The 18,657-nt window shown below is 34.3% G+C and overlaps 1 protein-coding gene across 1 annotated transcript; it reads right to left on the reverse strand.

Moving 5' to 3' along the window:
* Positions 1-107: 107 nt before the first annotated feature.
* LOC143553328 (disease resistance protein RPV1-like) lies at positions 108-14,952 on the reverse strand. The gene is made up of 10 exons (XM_077043349.1): positions 14,854-14,952; positions 14,646-14,800; positions 14,455-14,516; positions 14,119-14,344; positions 13,400-13,407; positions 13,245-13,297; positions 3,484-3,665; positions 1,764-2,102; positions 486-1,605; positions 108-140 (listed from the first exon to the last, which is right to left on the reverse strand). The coding sequence occupies exons 1-9, from the start codon at positions 14,950-14,952 to the stop codon at positions 867-869; spliced, it is 1,863 nt and encodes a 620-aa protein (XP_076899464.1). The 3' UTR covers positions 108-140; positions 486-866.
* Between the last annotated feature and the right edge of the window lie 3,705 nt (positions 14,953-18,657).

An 18,657-nucleotide genomic window follows, 5' to 3' on the forward strand; every position in this document is an offset into this window, starting at 1 on the left:
CTAAGACCTTGAGGAAAGTGTATACTACTGATTTTGAGAAATTTTAGTTTCCTCATCTCTGAAAAGCAGGATGGATCAATGAAATCATTCACTTCAACCTTATACGGCTCTTGGTTAATGATTTCAATTGTTCTTGATTCCTGGTACAAACAAACAGTAAAAGAGGATAAGTCATCTAATTCTCTCACACTCTGTCCTGAAAATACGTTTGGTAACTTATGGAGTTTTGGGTGTTAAATGGCATATCTATTTGACTACACAGAAAGCATTACTATATTTTATGTTGTGGTGAAACTGAATCCTAATTGTCAAATGAGTCAGCCACCTGTTACAACTATTAGAAAACTGTCGCAGCATAAATATTTTAGAGCTAAAACCAGAAACATAGCCTTGACAACTTTAAATTTGAAAAGTATCATAGGAATCAGTTTGCAAGATCAAAAGGATAACAGTATTATGATTTTGTAGAAAGCCATTGAGCAAACCTTTGGTTTGGATGAGAGGATATCCAAAACATCTTGACGATACTTGATTGCAATTTGTTTTCCATTGTATTGTTGTGATTCCTTACGAAGGATTTCCCAGCACATCTTTTGGAGCAGATCATGCATCCACACACAATCATCAAAATTGATAGTTATGAGAAACTTGTTTATAAGATCAGTAATTCCACACTCAAGGAACAAACCCACATCGGTTAGTATATCTTTTACCAAATCTATGTTTCTCCCTTTCAAGAAACACGCAATATACATGAAGGTATGCTGCTGATCTCTATCTAGCCTCGCATAACCTACTTCAAGTCTCCCAAGAACTTCTTTATGTGGATATTCTTGAACTTTCTTCAATATCTCTTTCCAATAATTTTACTCTTTTCCACATAATAGAGAACCATAAACAGTAAGAGCTATTGGAAGACCGCCAGTATACTTCACAACATCATCAGACAGCTTTTCATAACCATGCATAGGGCGTCCATCTCGAAATGCTGACTGACTAAAGAGTCTAAGAGCTTCCTTGCCATTCAATTCTTCACACGTAAATATTTCATTTACATTATATGCAATTAGCAAGTCTGCATTTGTTGTTGTTACTATGATTCTGGTGCCGGGCCCGAACCATTCACGCGCACCAGCCAAATACATAAACTGGTCTGCATGATTCACATCATCCAAAACGATTATAATCTTCAAATCACGTAGCTTTGTCATCAACAGAGTTTGCCCATGTTTAACACTTCTCACGGGTATGCTTTCATCCTTTAGAACATCATCAAGGATTTTTTGTTGTAACTTGCATAAATCACTATCATGTTCCTTGGAGATGTCCTTGATGTTTCCGATAAAGCTACTTTCTTGGAATGCATTGCGAATGCACTCGAAGACAACTTCAGCCAAAGTAGTTTTCCCAATCCCACTCATCCCACAAATCCCTATGAACCGAACTTCATCATTAGACTCCATGTTTAAAATTCTAACCACCTCATTTACTCGACATTCCATTCCAACTAGACCCTCGGTAAGACGACTAAGATCTACCGGCGATGCATTTCGCATGTCCTGCAAGAGTCTCCTTATGATTTCACTTACGATTTCTGATTCATTCCTGCAGGAAGTTGGAAGAATCATGTCGATTAAATTAGGACACTGTACATCTATCCAATTTTGGAAATAATAAAAATAGATCATAAAGTTCATTTGTGCGTCTCATTATAACATCGGAATAACAACATATAAACATAAAATGTTAATAAGATAACCTACTTGTCTGGTGTCACGTGGAATCCGTTGATAAGCCCTACTTTTTTCATGGCAGATCGCCATGTTGCTACCTTGTGTGGTGAGATTCCAGGATCTTTTTCATGATGGGCAAAGCCTTGTTCGAAACAATTTCTTTGATGGCGTACGTCAGAGGGAGACACGTGGTAAAAAACAGGAATAACAATCAGCTTGTCTCGCTCCATGCAATCCACAACCTTTGTGATTTCCTCCAAATACCATTTAGAGGTTGCAAATTTGCTGGATAAAATTACTACAGCAAATCTTGATGCTTCTATAGCTTCTAGGAGCACAGGAGCAATAAAATTCCCAATCTCAAGTGACCTGTCATAGGGGTGAGTAGAAAGTCGAATTAACCGAACTAAAGCATTAACCGATAGTTAATTTTTTTGTTTTTTTGAAACCAAATTTTCGGTTTCGGATCGGTTATCCATTTCAAAAAAAACGAACCGAACCGATTGATGGTGATGAAGATTGAGACTATACTTTGAAGATGAATAAGATGAGAATGAAGATGGTTACACATAACACGGATCGGTTATCTATATTTTTTGATTAAGAACTTTCTTGAATTTTAAACTCTACTACCCTAGCAACTTTGTATTCGTATGGTTACACATAACACGAAGCTATTTCTGTTTTTTGAATTCAATATACACGTGGTACTCTAATAAGTTCTTACAAGCTTAAAATCATAATTTTCATTTTCTAAATTTTTTTTGCAATGTCTACGCTAAGGGGGTGTTTGGGATTCCTTATTTGACCTCCTTATAACTTATGATTTGTAAGTTATAAGGTTTTTGGGAAAATGAAAAATTGTGAGTGTATAAGGTATAAGTTACAACTTTGTAACTTATGACTTATCTATACTATATATAATAAGGGAGAGATGGACAAATTAAGACGTTTGTTTTTAAGTAAAATATAAAATTCAATACATAAGTTACAACCCAACAAAGCATATTGAAAAGGACAATATAGTCTTTTAAAGGATAAATATCACGTGCAATTTCAAATCATTAAAAATAGTTACAATTTTGCCCCTTTAACTTAAATCAACTTTTGTAAATTTAAACAATACTTACAACTATGGCCCTTAATTTTTTACATATATACTCTATTTATTTTCACTTTTAACTCAACTTCCCCACGAAATTTAAGCAGTCATAACTTTTTTATACATTAATAATTTTTATAAAACATTGCGTCATAAAAACGAGCATTTTATTATCTTTATTTTGAGTATCATATTGCTATAGTTTTTTCAGTTAGAAAAAATGAACATTTTACGTATGCGTGTTTGCGGTCTGGTTTAATGGTTTTTAAATTAAACCGTGAGCCAAACAGTTAGTAACCTTTTTTTGTCGTCGAAAACCGAAACAACCCCGTTAAAAATTGAACTCGGTTGGCCAAAAGTAAAAGAAAAAAAACAATCGTGAAATTAAACCAATGACCAGTTTGAACTGTTTCACAGTTTCAATCCGAACAATGAACACACATAAACTTGTAATGTGACTACCAAAGTGTGTGTTTTCCGCTGCATCGCGCGGGGGACCCGTCTAGTTTAAATTATAAGGAGGTTAAACAAGGAATCCCAAAAATTGAAAAAATAAATAAATAACGCGATTATAACTGAAAACCGATCGATTTGTATATTAAGAAAACGAAATGACTTGGGTTTTGCCTAATAACAAATAACCCTAACCTGTCATCTTTGAAGGTTGTGATGCCCTTTTGAATTAAGGCTTTGTCTAAGTGGCTGATGAAACCGGAGCGTGTGTCTTCCCCTCGGAAGCTCAAGAAAACATCATAACCCTGTGATACTCTTGTTGTAGTTGACGATGATGATGATGATGATGCATATGACACCACCATCTCAAAAGCACACTGTAATTTAAGTACTATAGATGAACTATTATTATAATATACAGATTCTGTACACTTTGCAATTAAAAAGGAGCATCACTTAAGAGTTGTTTGCTGCTAACACAGGGAGATTTAATCAGGTACATTTTACCAACATAAAACCCTAGATTCTTCGACCACTGACATTCATAGTCCGTTGAATTTTGAACGGTAATTCGAATTATTACCTTAACAAATTCTGAGAAGCAAACCAATGAAATGAGACGATGGATGATGCAATTCAATCGTTGTGTGTAAGGTTTCGAACCAGTAGTCACTTTCTACTTGACTTTGACCCGTCGGTGGAAAAACTTCAAGTAATTTAAAAGAAAGTTTTTAAAATCGTCTAAATTACACATTTTATTTTTTATACATACAAACTTTGGTCCTTTAAACATATTGAGGGAGGAATTGTGAATGGGTTATGATATACATACACCAGCCCTTTGGTGTGGGAATAAGGCTATACGGCTCGTATATTGACCTGTGTACGAACGTGTCAGTGTGGCAGCTTTTTGCAGTCTATACGAGCCGTATAGATTTTCCATCTCGTATAGCCTACGTAACTCGTCTGACCTATACGACCCGTATAGGGTCTATACGACTCGTATATACAGCATGTCAGCATGTACTTTGACCAGAGATATTTAATTACTTTTTTGGTCTATACGACTCGTATAGAAGGTATACGACTCGTATAAAAGGTATACGACCCGTATGGACCAGGTATCAGATTTTCTTTCTCAAACCATGTAAGATTTGTGTGTTGCTTTGTAAGATAATACCAAAAGTTGTATGTCTTATTGTAACATTTGGGTATATAGCCCTATACGAGCCGTATAGGGGCTATACGATACAAAAGAATAAAACCTGACACTTCTGCTTGAAAATGACTTGACTATGCATCTATACGAGTCGTATAGAGCCTATACGACTTGTATAGGCTACCCTGGTGTATGAATAACCAACATGGTGTATGTATAACCCAAGCCTTGTGAATAAGGTTTTCTTTAGAAGTTTAATTTCAATCTTTTTCCTTTAAAAAATAGACAAAATGGCAAAAGACATCATTTATGTTTGTTCTGATTTTCATTAGACGTCCTTTATCGAAACAAATAGCAGAAGACATAATTCATGTATCAAATCTCTTTCAACTTACGTCATTTAGCACTAACCTAGTTAAAATTTTCTGTTAACTTTGGTCATGTGCTTTGCACATGAGGGCATTGTGGTCATTTTACCCCTTTAAGGACTATTATGTAATTAGATTAAATATTGCTCTTTTATCATCTTCATCATCACCATCCAACCCATCACCAACATTCAACACCATCAACTCCGGCCACCACCATTCAACACCACCAATCACACTTCCACTTCCACCAGGTGTAAGACCACTAATAACTCTTTAGTTAAAGATTTGTACTAAAACCATTATACACATAATCTATTTTCACAGTACATACCACTTCATATCAGTAATCATTTTTCCAACCCACCAAATGCTTGGATCTTGAACACCACACATTCCTAAAACAAACAAATCATACCCAAACTCTCTCGTTCACTCCTTGCAACCGACCACTGAAGGCAATCATCTCCCTCTCGGCGGCAGCTCAACCACCGTTATACGCCACCAGCAAACCACCTTCCTCATTCACCTACACCCCTCGGCTCCATCTCCACAACCCCTAACTCTCTTTGTCTTTACCGTAATTAATATCACCACAACACACCAACGGCAGCCACCTCCGCCCTCCGTCGTAATTAATATCACCACAGCTCCGGCCACCACCGTCCTCTCTCTCTCTAAACCATGTCACGCCACCATTGTCGGATCTGTAAACCATCTCACGCCACCACCATTTAACCTCGCCGGAATCCCACTAAAACCCCATATCCAACAAAAGCCCTAACTTTGATTTCTCCAATTGCTCAACGATTTGCCTCTGTCATTTTAAATTGACAAGAGGGTTTTTGTTTGTTAGATGATTACGACCCTATAACACACAAGCACTAACCCGATTGATGACAAATTGAAGGTGATTGGCTTGACAGGGTTCCAAATTCGAAAGATTAATGACGGATTGAAGGTGATTGGCTTGACGAGTGGTGGCGACGGGTGGCTGGGAGTTGGTGGTTGTGGGTGGGATGGTGGCCGGAGTTGGTGGTGGTGTTGCAATGGTGTAGAGAGGGAGAGGGGATGAAGTTGCAGGTTTGTTATAGAGAGAGAGTATTTTCTTTTATATATGTTTACTTCTTTTTTATTTTCAATTATTAAATAAATATGTAAAATTACAATAATACACTCATATGCAATGCACATGACCAGATTTAACGAGAAAATATAACTGGGTTAGGGTCAAAGGACATACCGTGATAGAGTTTTTAAGAATAAAGGATGTTTTATGTCGTTAAGTTTGCCAAAGGACGACCATTGAAAAAGCGTGCAAACATAAAGGACTAGTTTTGCCATTTTGTCTAAAAAATATATAAAAAATGTATCGTTTTTAATTTACTAAAGTTCATCCAAAAATCCGGTTTAAGTCATAGAGATCGATGTGGGACATGTGATGGGTATTATATTAATTTTAACATTTTTGTTAATATATTAAAAAGCTAAAAAATATAACTAAATGATATTTAAAAAAAACTAAATAATATATATTTGTTAATACTCTCTCTCTCTCTCTCTCTCTCATACAAATCTCATACAAACAAATAGCAAATAAAGAAGTTTTAGAAGCTCACCCAAAACCACCTTAATGTCGGTATTTGATTGTTAGTCTGATATTAGAGCATTTACATTTAAACCACCAAATTTGGTTAGTGGTGTTTTTATAATATAGAGAGTGCTTTAGAGGGTTGTGAGTAGATGAGAGAGAAATGCAATGATTTTTCTGTATATTTGAAAAGCTACCGATCACCCCCTATATTTTTTTAATATCTGTTGAAAGTTGTTATGAGTGAAAGAGAGATTAATGGTAATGATTAGTTATAAAAAAAGTATTGTTTAATTAAAAAGGGAGAAATGTAATGTTTTTAAGTGTAATTTTGAATTTAGAGATAATGGATGTTATGGGAATGATCTTAGAGGATTCACATTCAATCAATTAATGTATGTGAGTGAAGTTTTTATAATGTAATGAGTGGTTTAAGGTGTTGGGAATGGAGTAGAGAGAAATGCAGTAACTTTTCTGTATATTTAAAAAGTTATCGTTCATGCCCTATAACTTTTTAATATATTTTCAAAGTGATTGTGAGTGAAGTAAAGAGAAATGATAATGATAAGGGTATAAAAATATATTATTTAATTGAAAATGAGAGAATAAATGTAGTGATTTTTAATGTAATAAATAGAGGATGAACATCGGCTACCGGTAATGATAAAGGTATAAAAAATACTATAATGTTTGGGATTGAGTTTGAAAAATGCTTCTGACTTATTGACTTTTTTAAAAAGTCATTTTGAAAAGCTAGGATTTGAGGCTTTTAGAAAACTGTTTTTTAACCCTTTCAAACACTTAAAATAAAAAGGATTTTTGTGATTACCAAACACATTTTGGCTTATTGGCTTTTTGAAAACATCAAAAAGCCAATAAGCATTTTTCAAACTATACATAGCAGTAAATACTTATTTTGGGCAAGACATTCCTATAACACCGGCTACCACGCATCTACGGGCACAACTCCTATTTCGGTCGTTTATGGCAAGAAACCTCCTCATCTCCCTTCATATGTTGTTGGGGAAACAAAGAATGTTGTGTTGGAGCAGCAACTTTTTGATAGGGATGATATGTTGAAGTTATTACGAACCAATCTTCAAAAAGCTCAAGATCGAATGCGCAACTAAGCTAATTCCAAGAGACGTGAACTATCATTCCATGTTGGTGATTATGTGTTTTTAAAAGATCCAACCTTACCTCCAAAAGAGTTTAGCTAAACGCAACTATGAGAAGCTATCCCAAAGGTCCTTACTGTATCAAGCGCATAATTGGATCAGCAACTTATGAACTTGAATTACCCCATGACGCCATAGTACACCCAATCTTTCATGTGTCCATGCTTAAGCCCGCTCGCGGTTCGTTTTCTTCTCAACCAATGACTCCTTTACCAATCACTAAGAATTGAGAAGTGGATCTACAACCCAACTTAGTTATTACTCATCGTTGGGTCTATGAAGCTGGCCAACCATTCTTGGAACTCATAATCTCATGGCGTCATCGTCCCCTCGAAGAAGCTACACAGAAATCTCATGATTTTCTAGCAGAACATTTCCTTAATTTTCGCCTTGAGGACAAGGCGCTTTACCGGGAGGCGGGAGGGAAATAATGATACACATCCCCTAAAGGTGTATTCAAGGAGACAGCACCGTGCCAAATCAGTTGCTGACGTGGAGCAATTTAATTCGGTTTTCAGTTACGCCCAGGGCCCATTTAATAAGCAAAAGAAGATAGAAGGCGGAACAGTGGAGAAGCCTTCAAATTCTAAGAGAGCATTTATCAACATTATATACACAGTGGCGAATCTTGGACATATACGCCGAGGGGGCCGGCCTCAGTATGTATAAAAAAATTTATAAACTAGAGGGGGGCGGGATCAAAATGTATAAAAAATTTTGGTCGAAAACGGGTAAATTCACACTATGTATAAAAATTTTCGGCCGAAAAAAGGATAAATTTACACTACTGAGCGAAAAAAAACGGAGGGGTTGGGCTAAAAGTTCTGTCAGAAACGAGAAATTTACACTATATATAAAAAGTTTTGGCCGAAAAAGGATAAATTTACACTAGTGAGCGAAAAAAACTGACGGGTTGGGCTAAAATTTCGGCCGAAAACAGGTAAATTCACACTATGTATAAAAATTTTCGGCCGAAAAAGAATAAATTTACATTACTGAGCGGAAAAAAACGGAGGGGTTGGGCTAAAATTTCGGTCGGAAACGAGAAATTTACATTATGTATAAAAAGTTTTGGCCGAAAAAGGATAAATTTACATTACCGAGCGAATAACGGAGGGGGCTGGACTCAAAATTTTGGTCGGAAACGGGTAAATTTACACTATGTATAAAAATTTCCGGCCGAAAAAAGATAAATTTACACCACCGAGCGAAAAAACGGAGGTGGTCGAGGCCACCCCTGGCCCCAACTAAGCTACGCCTCTGTAAATACATATATATATATATATATACATACATATATATATATATATAGTTTGGATCAAATACAAATGAAATAAACGTGCTAAACATGAGAATCAAGTAGAGTAATTATATATACAAGTAGAGTAATTATGTAATTACTCTATGATGTAATTACATAATTACACTACTTGTATATATAAAGACTCTACTTGATTTTCACGTTAATTTCATTTGTACGTTAACATTATATATGTGTGTGTGTGTGTAGGGTGCAGTTACTATACGCTAATGCTTAACGTACGGTAGATATGCGAGATGCTCAAAGGCAAAAAACTAAAAACGCTCAGAAAACGCTCACAAAACTTAAACGCTCAAAAAACGGTCTTCGTGAAAAAAGTGAAAATTGATCGATTAACCATCCAAAACTGGTTTTTTTTGTTGAACAAATGATTGATTGGATATGTATTGACGATTCCGAGATGTTTGAATGTGATTTCATGAATCGATTCGTGAAAAACAGGATCCGCGTACGTTAAGGATTAATGTATTGGATCTTTTCAATATATATATATATATATAGGCAGAAGTCATTTTAATGCGATAAATAAATTTGTACCATTGATTATGTGTAATCAATGGTAAATAACAATAATGACAATTTTGTAATAAATTGAAAAGAAAGTGTTACTAATTTGAAAAAAAAGGATATATTGATCATTATTTCCTTATAGTAAATTATATAAAACTTCGATTATAGTAAATTATATAAAAACTTCGATTATTTATATATTTATTTAATGTGTTTTTGAGTTTATAGTATTAAAAGAAACAAATACTTGCATTAAAGTATCTTTAATTTTCTCATATGCATTCATAAAAATCTATAACCATGTTTACATATTATATATTATACTAGATTTGCTAGTCACAAGGGACAAACTACAAATGTTAATATCGTGCATTTTTTTTATATTACCATTTGAAGTGTAGGTAACTGATGATCCGTGTAGGTTACTCATCCTTTTTTACATTGTTTTTGGCTATGTAGGAATATTATGCTCTGTGTGGGTGTATGATTATCTGCGTAGGTTTATAATAAATTTTTAGAATGTGTTTGGCTGTGTACGAATATTATGTTTTGTGTAAGTGTATGATTATTTGTGTGGGTTTATATTTATAATCTATTTTTATATTGTTTTTGGCTGTGTAGGAATATTATGTTTTGCGTAGATGAATGATGATTTGTGTAGATGCATGTTGGATGTATAGGAGGTTTGTAATGAACGTGTGCTATATCTAGTTAATCTAATTCATGATGTTTATTTATATTTTAGATTAGATAGTGATTGTGGTTTGTAATTAACGAGTTATATCTAGTTATTTATGTTAAAATATACAACGAATTAGTGGAATGAGGGATCAATATTTAATTGTGGAAGCAAGCATACAAGATGTAATAATTGTTTAGATTGTTTGAATATTTAAAAAGAAAACCATTAATACTTACCATATAAAACGCATTATGATCTTTACTAATATGCCCCTACATTTAATTATATAAGAAAAGAAAAAGAAAAATTTTGATAGGCTGGATTGACTTCTCACATTTCTCGCAATAATTTGATTTCTTTCCTAAACTTAAACCTATATATATATATATATACTAGTCAGTTGCCCGTGCGATGCAGCGGTGTATGCGCAAATGCAACCGGTGTTAGTATGTTTGTAACCTCGCAACGGTATGTGCGTAACCCGAAGGTGATATGCATTTAATGTGGATTCGGACGTGTAACCAATGCCAGTAAGTGCGCCACATAATGCCTAAACGCGAGCAACCCGGTATGATAAACAATGTCATCCACGTAACTGATGCTTAGATGCGCGTAACTGGTGGCGACAAGCAAGAAGCAAAGATGAAATGTACAGTAATTTCAAAACCCAGTCCGTTTTGACGGACGGACCTGTTCCGACCCGAAAACGTTTTAACCCGAAGCCCGTTTTGTCATGAACGTTTTCGATCTAAACTCATCCCACGTGAACTAAATTAACCCTTTTTGTATTAACCTGTTCCAACCCTAACTCGTTCCAACACAATTAACCGAACATGCCCGACCCGTTGTCGGTAATAACCGATCACGTAACATGTTACTTTTTTAAAAAATTAATAAACTATAGCAATACTATATTTAAATTAAAGATAACAAAATGCTCGTTTTTATGGTGTAATTTTTTTAGAAAAATATAAACGTTTGAAAAAGTTACGGCCGTTAAAAAGTCGTTGGGTAGGTGGTTTATAATTAGGGGTGAAATATGTAATTATTTAATATATTAACAAAACTTGATTGAAGTTGAAGGATTATTATCGTATATTATTTTAGAATAAGCAAAGACTATTTTATCCCTAAATTCTTAAAATTTAAATGCATTGTTACTTGTACTACATGTAACAAAAGTGGCACCTCTTAAAATTTAAGAGGTCCCTCACTCCTATATTATATATATAAATATATATATATATATGATGCAGTTACTGTACGCTAATGCTTAACGTACGGTAGATACGCGAGACGCTCAAAGGTAAAAACATAAAAACGCTCAGGAAACGCTCACAAAACTTAAACGCTCAGCAAACGTTCAAAAAACGGTCTTCGTGAAAAAAATGAAAAATTGATCGATTAACCATCCAAAACTGTTTTTTTCGGTGAACAAATGATTGATTGGATATGTATTGACGATTCTAAGATGTTTGGATGTGATTTCATGGATCGATTCGTGAAAAACGGGATTCGCGTACGTTTTATATATATATATATATATATATATATATATATATATAGGGGAAGGTCAGGGCCGGCTCTGAAAATTCACGTGCCCTGGCCAAGCCGAAAAAAATATGCCCCTTAAACCTTAACATACTAAATAATGTAAACACATTTTTATACGCCGATTAAAATTATAGCGATTAACATAAAAATTAGAAAATCATGATATTATAATGAGTTTATGACACACTTAATAGATTAATAGCTAATTGAGGATTTGTGAAGCTCTCATAACATTTTTTATAGCAAATTGGTGAATTAACTCTTCACAGTTTATGCTCTCTAATGTTCCATTCTTGATAACTTTCATTGCCAACCCGCTAAGTCTTTCTTGAGGCATTTTGGGTCGAAAATAGGATTTCATTAACTATAATTTTGATAAACTCATATTTTCATATGCTACAGTGACTGCTGGTGTTCAAAATCGACATGGCTTCCGGTCTTCGAAGTCGATTTTGCTATTATCGTGCCTATTCGTTTCTTCTATTTATTTAACTTATATTGATTAATTAAAAGTACTTGGCATTTTTCAAATTTAGTGGGCTTATAAGTCTTTAGTTAATTCAAAAAAATGGGGTCTGATAGGTGTGGAGTAATATAAAAATAATGATTATAAATATTCGGGTATTCTACATATATAACATCGAGAATTTTTAAAAATTTTGTGCAAAAAAAAACGTGCCCCGGCCGGTCGCCCGCTTTGCACACCCCAAGAGCCAGCCATGGGGAAGGTTAACGTACAATTGAAATTAACGTGCTAGTCAGTGAGAATCAAGTAGAGTAATTATAAATACAAGTAGAGTAATTATTATAGAGTATTTACATAATTACTCTATGATGTAATTACATAATTACTCTACTTGTATATATAATTACTCTACTTGATTCTCACGTTTAGCACATTAATTTCATTTGTATTTGATCCGAGCCACATATATATATATATATATATATATATATAGCAGGCTATGCTTTTACTACTATGCTCATGTTTTTAATTAGCAAACTCTGTTTGTATTTGGAGACCCTGACCTTCTCGAATTATGCCTATTATTTTAATCCCATCGTTATTGCTTGCTAGTTTGTTTCTTGTCTCTAGGTTCATTCCCATTTTGCTATATACCAATAGTAGTACCACCACAATGGAAATCATTCCAGGACATGTATTTATTTGAAACATAAGTGAGTCATTTCATTATTAATCTTAGAATCTTCATTAAACTAAACATTAACCAACCTTAGGTTGCTCATCTTTCTAAAAGCCTCCAAGGTTACTGTTGAAAATCAGGCCCCAAACTTGAACACAAAACACTCGATATTTAAACAACTTGCTCGACTCTTTTCAATATTATTATAAAGAACGAAAACCACACATTACAATTACCCTAAACCCTCTATTTTTACTAGAAAAACTATACTGGTGTCTGATCTTACTCAAATACTTCTCTCAATTATAATCTAACACTAACATTATCTTACCAATTAAATCAAACTATATAACTCTAAACATTAAAATACTAATTAATTAAACTAAACTCACACTTAACCCCTTCAATTTTCTTTTAAATTGTTTCAAGATTATCTTTGAACAGTTACTTCCAGCGAGTTCTCTTCTGAATTCAATGCAATGCTTTCAACTGACTCTGTTTCTGTTAAAATATATAGGGGAAACAGAGATATAGCTACTTTCGGTATGCTACTTAAGTGTTAAGCTAATGTACATATATGTCATGAACACAAAGATATCATACCGACCATCCTGTCAATGCACGCATCACATTCCTTTCATCTGATAATCTAGTACGTTGTCCAGGCTCATCATCATTTTTTGTCTGACAATTTCAAGTCCCATTTCCCAAATCATACGATGCATCAACAATGTGTTGTCTGGTGTTATTTCAACAAGTCTTCTATCAACTAGATATTGAATTTCATTATTTGGGAAGAATCTCGAGTCTGCATTTTGTAGCACCTTCACAACTTCATCCTTATCCTTACCCATCTCCAAGACAAAGAAACAAACAATATCCAAAAATAACTTTTTGACTCTTGGAGTAAGTGAGTCATAACTCATCTTGAGCTGCTTTTGAACATCACCATGTGGGATTCTTTTTAGTGTCTCCAATATGCTTGGCCATTGTTCCCTTTCATACTATTTAAAATGGCTACTCCACACCTTAAGAACCAAGGGAATCCCTCAGGCACGACCCACAACTTCTTCTATGAACTCTTTGTTTACTGAGTCGTCTCTTACAAACATAAGATGAGTGAAGAGGTTCACAGATTCTCTTCTATTCAACAACTTTGTATGGTATGATGCATATGGTATATTACCAAGGGACCGTTTATCTCTTGTTGTCACAATTATTCTACTTCCTTCAAAGAACCATTTAGGAAAAATACCTAATGATTCCAACTGCTGAAAGTTATCAACGTCATCCAGAACCAAAAGAACCTTCCGACGACTTACCAGCCTCCTATCTTTGTAACGCCTTCATTATGATTACTCATGATTGAAAACTTATTTTCACGAGCCAGGCAAGATATGAGCGCCTTTGGCAACTCAACCTTCCAATTTGGAACTTGACAGATGTAATGAATATCCGCAAGAAAACAACTAAGATCAAAACTTGGAGCAATTCTATAAAACACCTCTTTGACAATAGTTGTCTTACCAATCCCGCTAAATCCAGAAACTGCAACAACCAAAACAGAATCTTTCTGGTCTAAACTTAATATTGAGATGAGTTCTTTAGCCCGACTGCCCGAGATCCTATCCCAACAGGGTAGTCTGTAACAGGCAAACGTAGTGGTTTTTCCATCTTCTCAATTTCTTCAACAATTTTCAATACGAATTTCGCCTCATCCCTGCCAAATTTCAGAGAGAAACTCATTAACATATGAACAATTTTGGTCTTTTATCTTTTCATTTTGGTTACTTTAACCAAAACGCTATTTGTAACAATAAATAAAGACAAGGGTAAAAAACAAAATTACCCATTTTGAAAGGTAAGACCAGACAATTGGCCTGCATTCTTTAGGGCCTGTCTCCATTTTAGAACTCTGTCAGGATCTAAGTTAGTGTTGGTGTGGTGAGCTTGAAAAGCTTCAATGAAAGGGCCCAGTTGACTTCTAACATCAGATGGCTCCACCTTATAAAATACCGGAACAACTTTCCATTCATTAAAGTTATGGTAATACTGACCAGCTCATCGAGGCTTCTTACAGAAGAGGCATAATCAGGGGAGAATACAACAACATACATCTCAGATTCCTCGATAGCTTTTAACAGTTCTAAACACATATCGTGACCAACAGGGAGCACGGATATGGCAAAACCGTTGAGATTAAGCGCTGCCCGGAGGTGGCTGATGCCAATAGCTTCAAATGAATAACTGATGAAGACGTCATTCTTTGGCCATTTAGACGATTCAAGATCATCATCGTCAAAAGAACTTGAATCCCTTTTCCTCTTAGATGATGGGGATGGATTGATTTCTAAGTTTCTAACGCAACCAGCGCGTTCATTCTCTGCCAAAACAAACAAAGTGCATATGCAGAAATACGTGTTCAGTTCAGTCATATGAATTCTAACTTTGCCTGGCCCCCATTAATAAATCATAACCTAAGCCAAAAAGTAATCTAAAATCGTAAGGCCGTACAACAGTATATATATATATATAGATGTGAAATAGATCTAGATAAAGAGGAAGAAGATTACTGATTTTTATGAAGCTGAGAAGAACCTGCTTCAACATTATCGCTTTGTAATTTATAAAAATAATTAAACTATATTATAAAAACCATAAATTCACTTAAGTACAAATTATTTACTTAATAATATGCATTTTAAAAAAACTTAAACATAAAAGTTGTGAAGTAAACATAAAAATATACTATAAAAACTCATGTATTATTTTGGGTATTAGAAAACTGTTATCGGGTATAACCGGGTATGGGTATAGGGTATGACCGGTTTCGGGTATAAATTGGGTACGGGTATTGAGCTCAAAAGGCATACCTTATTCATACCCTACGGGTTGGGTCGGTTCAGGTTTCGGGTATAGAATACCCGTGTATAAAAAACTGGTTCCGGGTATTTTTTTCGAGTCCGGTTCCGGGTACAGGTTTTTTGTGCACCTTTACGTACAGGCTTTAAACACCTAACGCTCTCCGACATAAAATGATAAAATTTTATATCTATACGAGCCGTATAGATTTTCAAATAACTCATGTGATGTGAAGTCTGAGGATAAGTTAAGCCATTTTATATTTTTTTCGCTGGAATTTTATTAAACTTTTGTCATTAAGGGAAATAGCAACGTCAGCGGTGGTGCTAGTAGTAGTGTGGTGGTGGTGATAGTCAGTGACAAATTCAGAAATTTTATTCAGTAAGAGTAAAAAAATTGGTAAAAGAAAATAAATATATATAAGGAAAATTTGTTTCTTTGTTTAATGCAAACTTGTTAGAGATAATTATGATTTTCACACCATTATAAATATTTATAAAAGAAAATTTATGAACATGTAGCAGTTAACATCTGTAAGTTAATAGATTTAAATATAATAATAGAAAAATAAGGTTAAAAGTTGTTGAAATATTGACTTTTACTCATTATGTGAGCCAAAATATCTATAGGGATGGCAATGAAGCCTGAACCTGATGAGAAAACCCGGCATAAATGGGACGGGTAATACCCGACTCATTAGGGTATGAGATTAGTTATAACAATTTTCACAGGTATGAGACGAGTTTGGGATTTCTATTATACACGATTACCCGATTATATACCCGATGTACCCGATATAGCTTATTATCTTATGTATATAATATATTCCAAATATATTATTTGTCCAAACTTGTTTATGTCAATTATTGAGATATTTTATCTTTATGGTAACCATCTTTGTATTCCATTAGTTATATTTTGTCAAACCCCGGCATCGATTAGTTATATGTTGTCAAAACCCGGGGTATACCCGACGGGTAATTTATCAAAACCCGATGGGAAAACCCGAAACCTGACGGGTAATTACCCGATTAAAACCCGACGGGTTTGGGACGAACTTTAATAACCGGGTATGGGTAGAGGTGTACAAAACCAGTTTGGTCAACGGCTGGTCAAAATCGGTTTGACTCAAACCGGTTCAGTTTATAAACCAGTTTAAAAGCAAGATAGGTCGCCCTGGTCACGTCGGTTCGGTTCGATCCGGTTTATAAACCGGATTTACCGACTGAAAAAATTAATGAGGGCATATTGACTTTAAAAGTTATTTTTCTCATAAAACACACTAAATCTAAAAAATTGAGAAGGGGTGTACACCCCCTGCTCATCAAATGCATTCGCCACTAGTGATAGTAGTAGTAGGTCCAAATTGGACTAACAATAATTACCAGTATCTAAATGTAAAAATCATTGAGACTGTGTCCAGATTGGTTTAAATTTTAGAGTGTTTCTCAAAGTCACGTCCAACTCCACTTTGCAAACTCGTATGGCAAAACCTCCTTTCCAGAGCAGTGAAACCAAAAAAATGAAGGCAAAGGCTCCGGAGCGAACAATTAAAGACAAAGGCATGTTGACAACAACGGATATCGATGATTATATAACATTAAACAAAATGGGTTGCCGTTTTTGTTTTCTTATATATGTTTTTGTTTTCTATTTACCTATATTTGTCGTTTATTTTCCTTTCTAGTTTAATAAAGTAAGTTTATTATATATTTTTAGTAGTTAATTAATTTTTTTATACATAAAATCCAGTTATTTAACCGATTAGATAACTTAGAGTTTTTCATTCACGATATCAATATTGAACGCTTGATCAATAACTGGTTACGATTAGTAACCGATATTTCTAAAATTGGTCAACTAGTGTTTGCACCTCTAATGAGAGGTGTTGGACATGAGTTGGTCGGTTCAACATAATCTTTGTTATTTAGGGGTTTAAATTTTCAACTAATTCAAATATGAAATATCCTACTTCTAATTTCTTAATATGTTCCCAAGTTTTATTTGTATTTACAAGTGACTAATATCAGATTCTTACAAATTTAACTAATATCAATCATAAATCCGTTATACACATACATAATGCAAGCTCTTTTCTATCAACCATTTATACATTGAATTCTTTTTATCTCAACCATGAAGACATTTCTGCGCTCTTGATCACGCATTTTATCCAATTACTCACACGAGTCGTGAATTAGTTAAACACTTCGGCCATGCTTGGCATGTGTTTGGTCTGTTGAGTCTTATATGGCCCAACCCACTTATAATGATCGTGTTGTGGCACTTGACGAATGTTTGTGTTGCTTTGCACGACCATTGGTCCACATAAAATAAAGTTGTTGTCGCATGTCGATGTCCATCCATTTTTTATGAATAATCATAAGCGTGAATTTAATAAAAAAAAACTCATTCAAATGTTGATTATGAAAATAAAATGTGTGCATTAGTGTAAATAATAATTTACCAAGCATAACTATGGTACAATACACACCAAAATAATACATTTTTCTAATCAAGACATGTGAGTCTTGACTCCTCAATTCGTTGAGTGTCAAATAAGCTGTAAGTTTTTGTTTTATAAGACTCAAGTCATCAAATTGATTAACGTTTGTGAACTCTAAACATATCACTGGAAAACAATCAGGTTGGGTTGTACAATAGGTCCAAAACGAAATTCTGGTCCGAATAGGTTGTTCACTATACATATGTGATATGTGCTACGTACACAAAGTAAATAGTTAGATAATTTTAAAGTCAAATATGTTGACAATAAAACTTTTAAGTCAAACATGTTAACAATTTTTAAAGTCACTTATTTTGACAAATTTTAGTCAATTATATTCATAAAATTTAATGTCAAAATTCACAGTGGGATATATATAGTAGTTCATGTGGAGAAGCAATTTTTTAGTTTATTTTTTGTAGCCCACGAGTGACATACTGACATCCTATTGTTTGTTAGCTTTATTTTACATGTTTCCTTTGTGTTATAGTTT

The sequence above is a fragment of the Bidens hawaiensis genome, unplaced genomic scaffold (assembly GCF_021521415.1).
Source record: "Bidens hawaiensis isolate Kalapana, Puna unplaced genomic scaffold, B.hawaiensis_p1.1 tig00017166_1, whole genome shotgun sequence".
In the NCBI taxonomy this organism is placed as follows: domain Eukaryota; kingdom Viridiplantae; phylum Streptophyta; class Magnoliopsida; order Asterales; family Asteraceae; genus Bidens; species Bidens hawaiensis.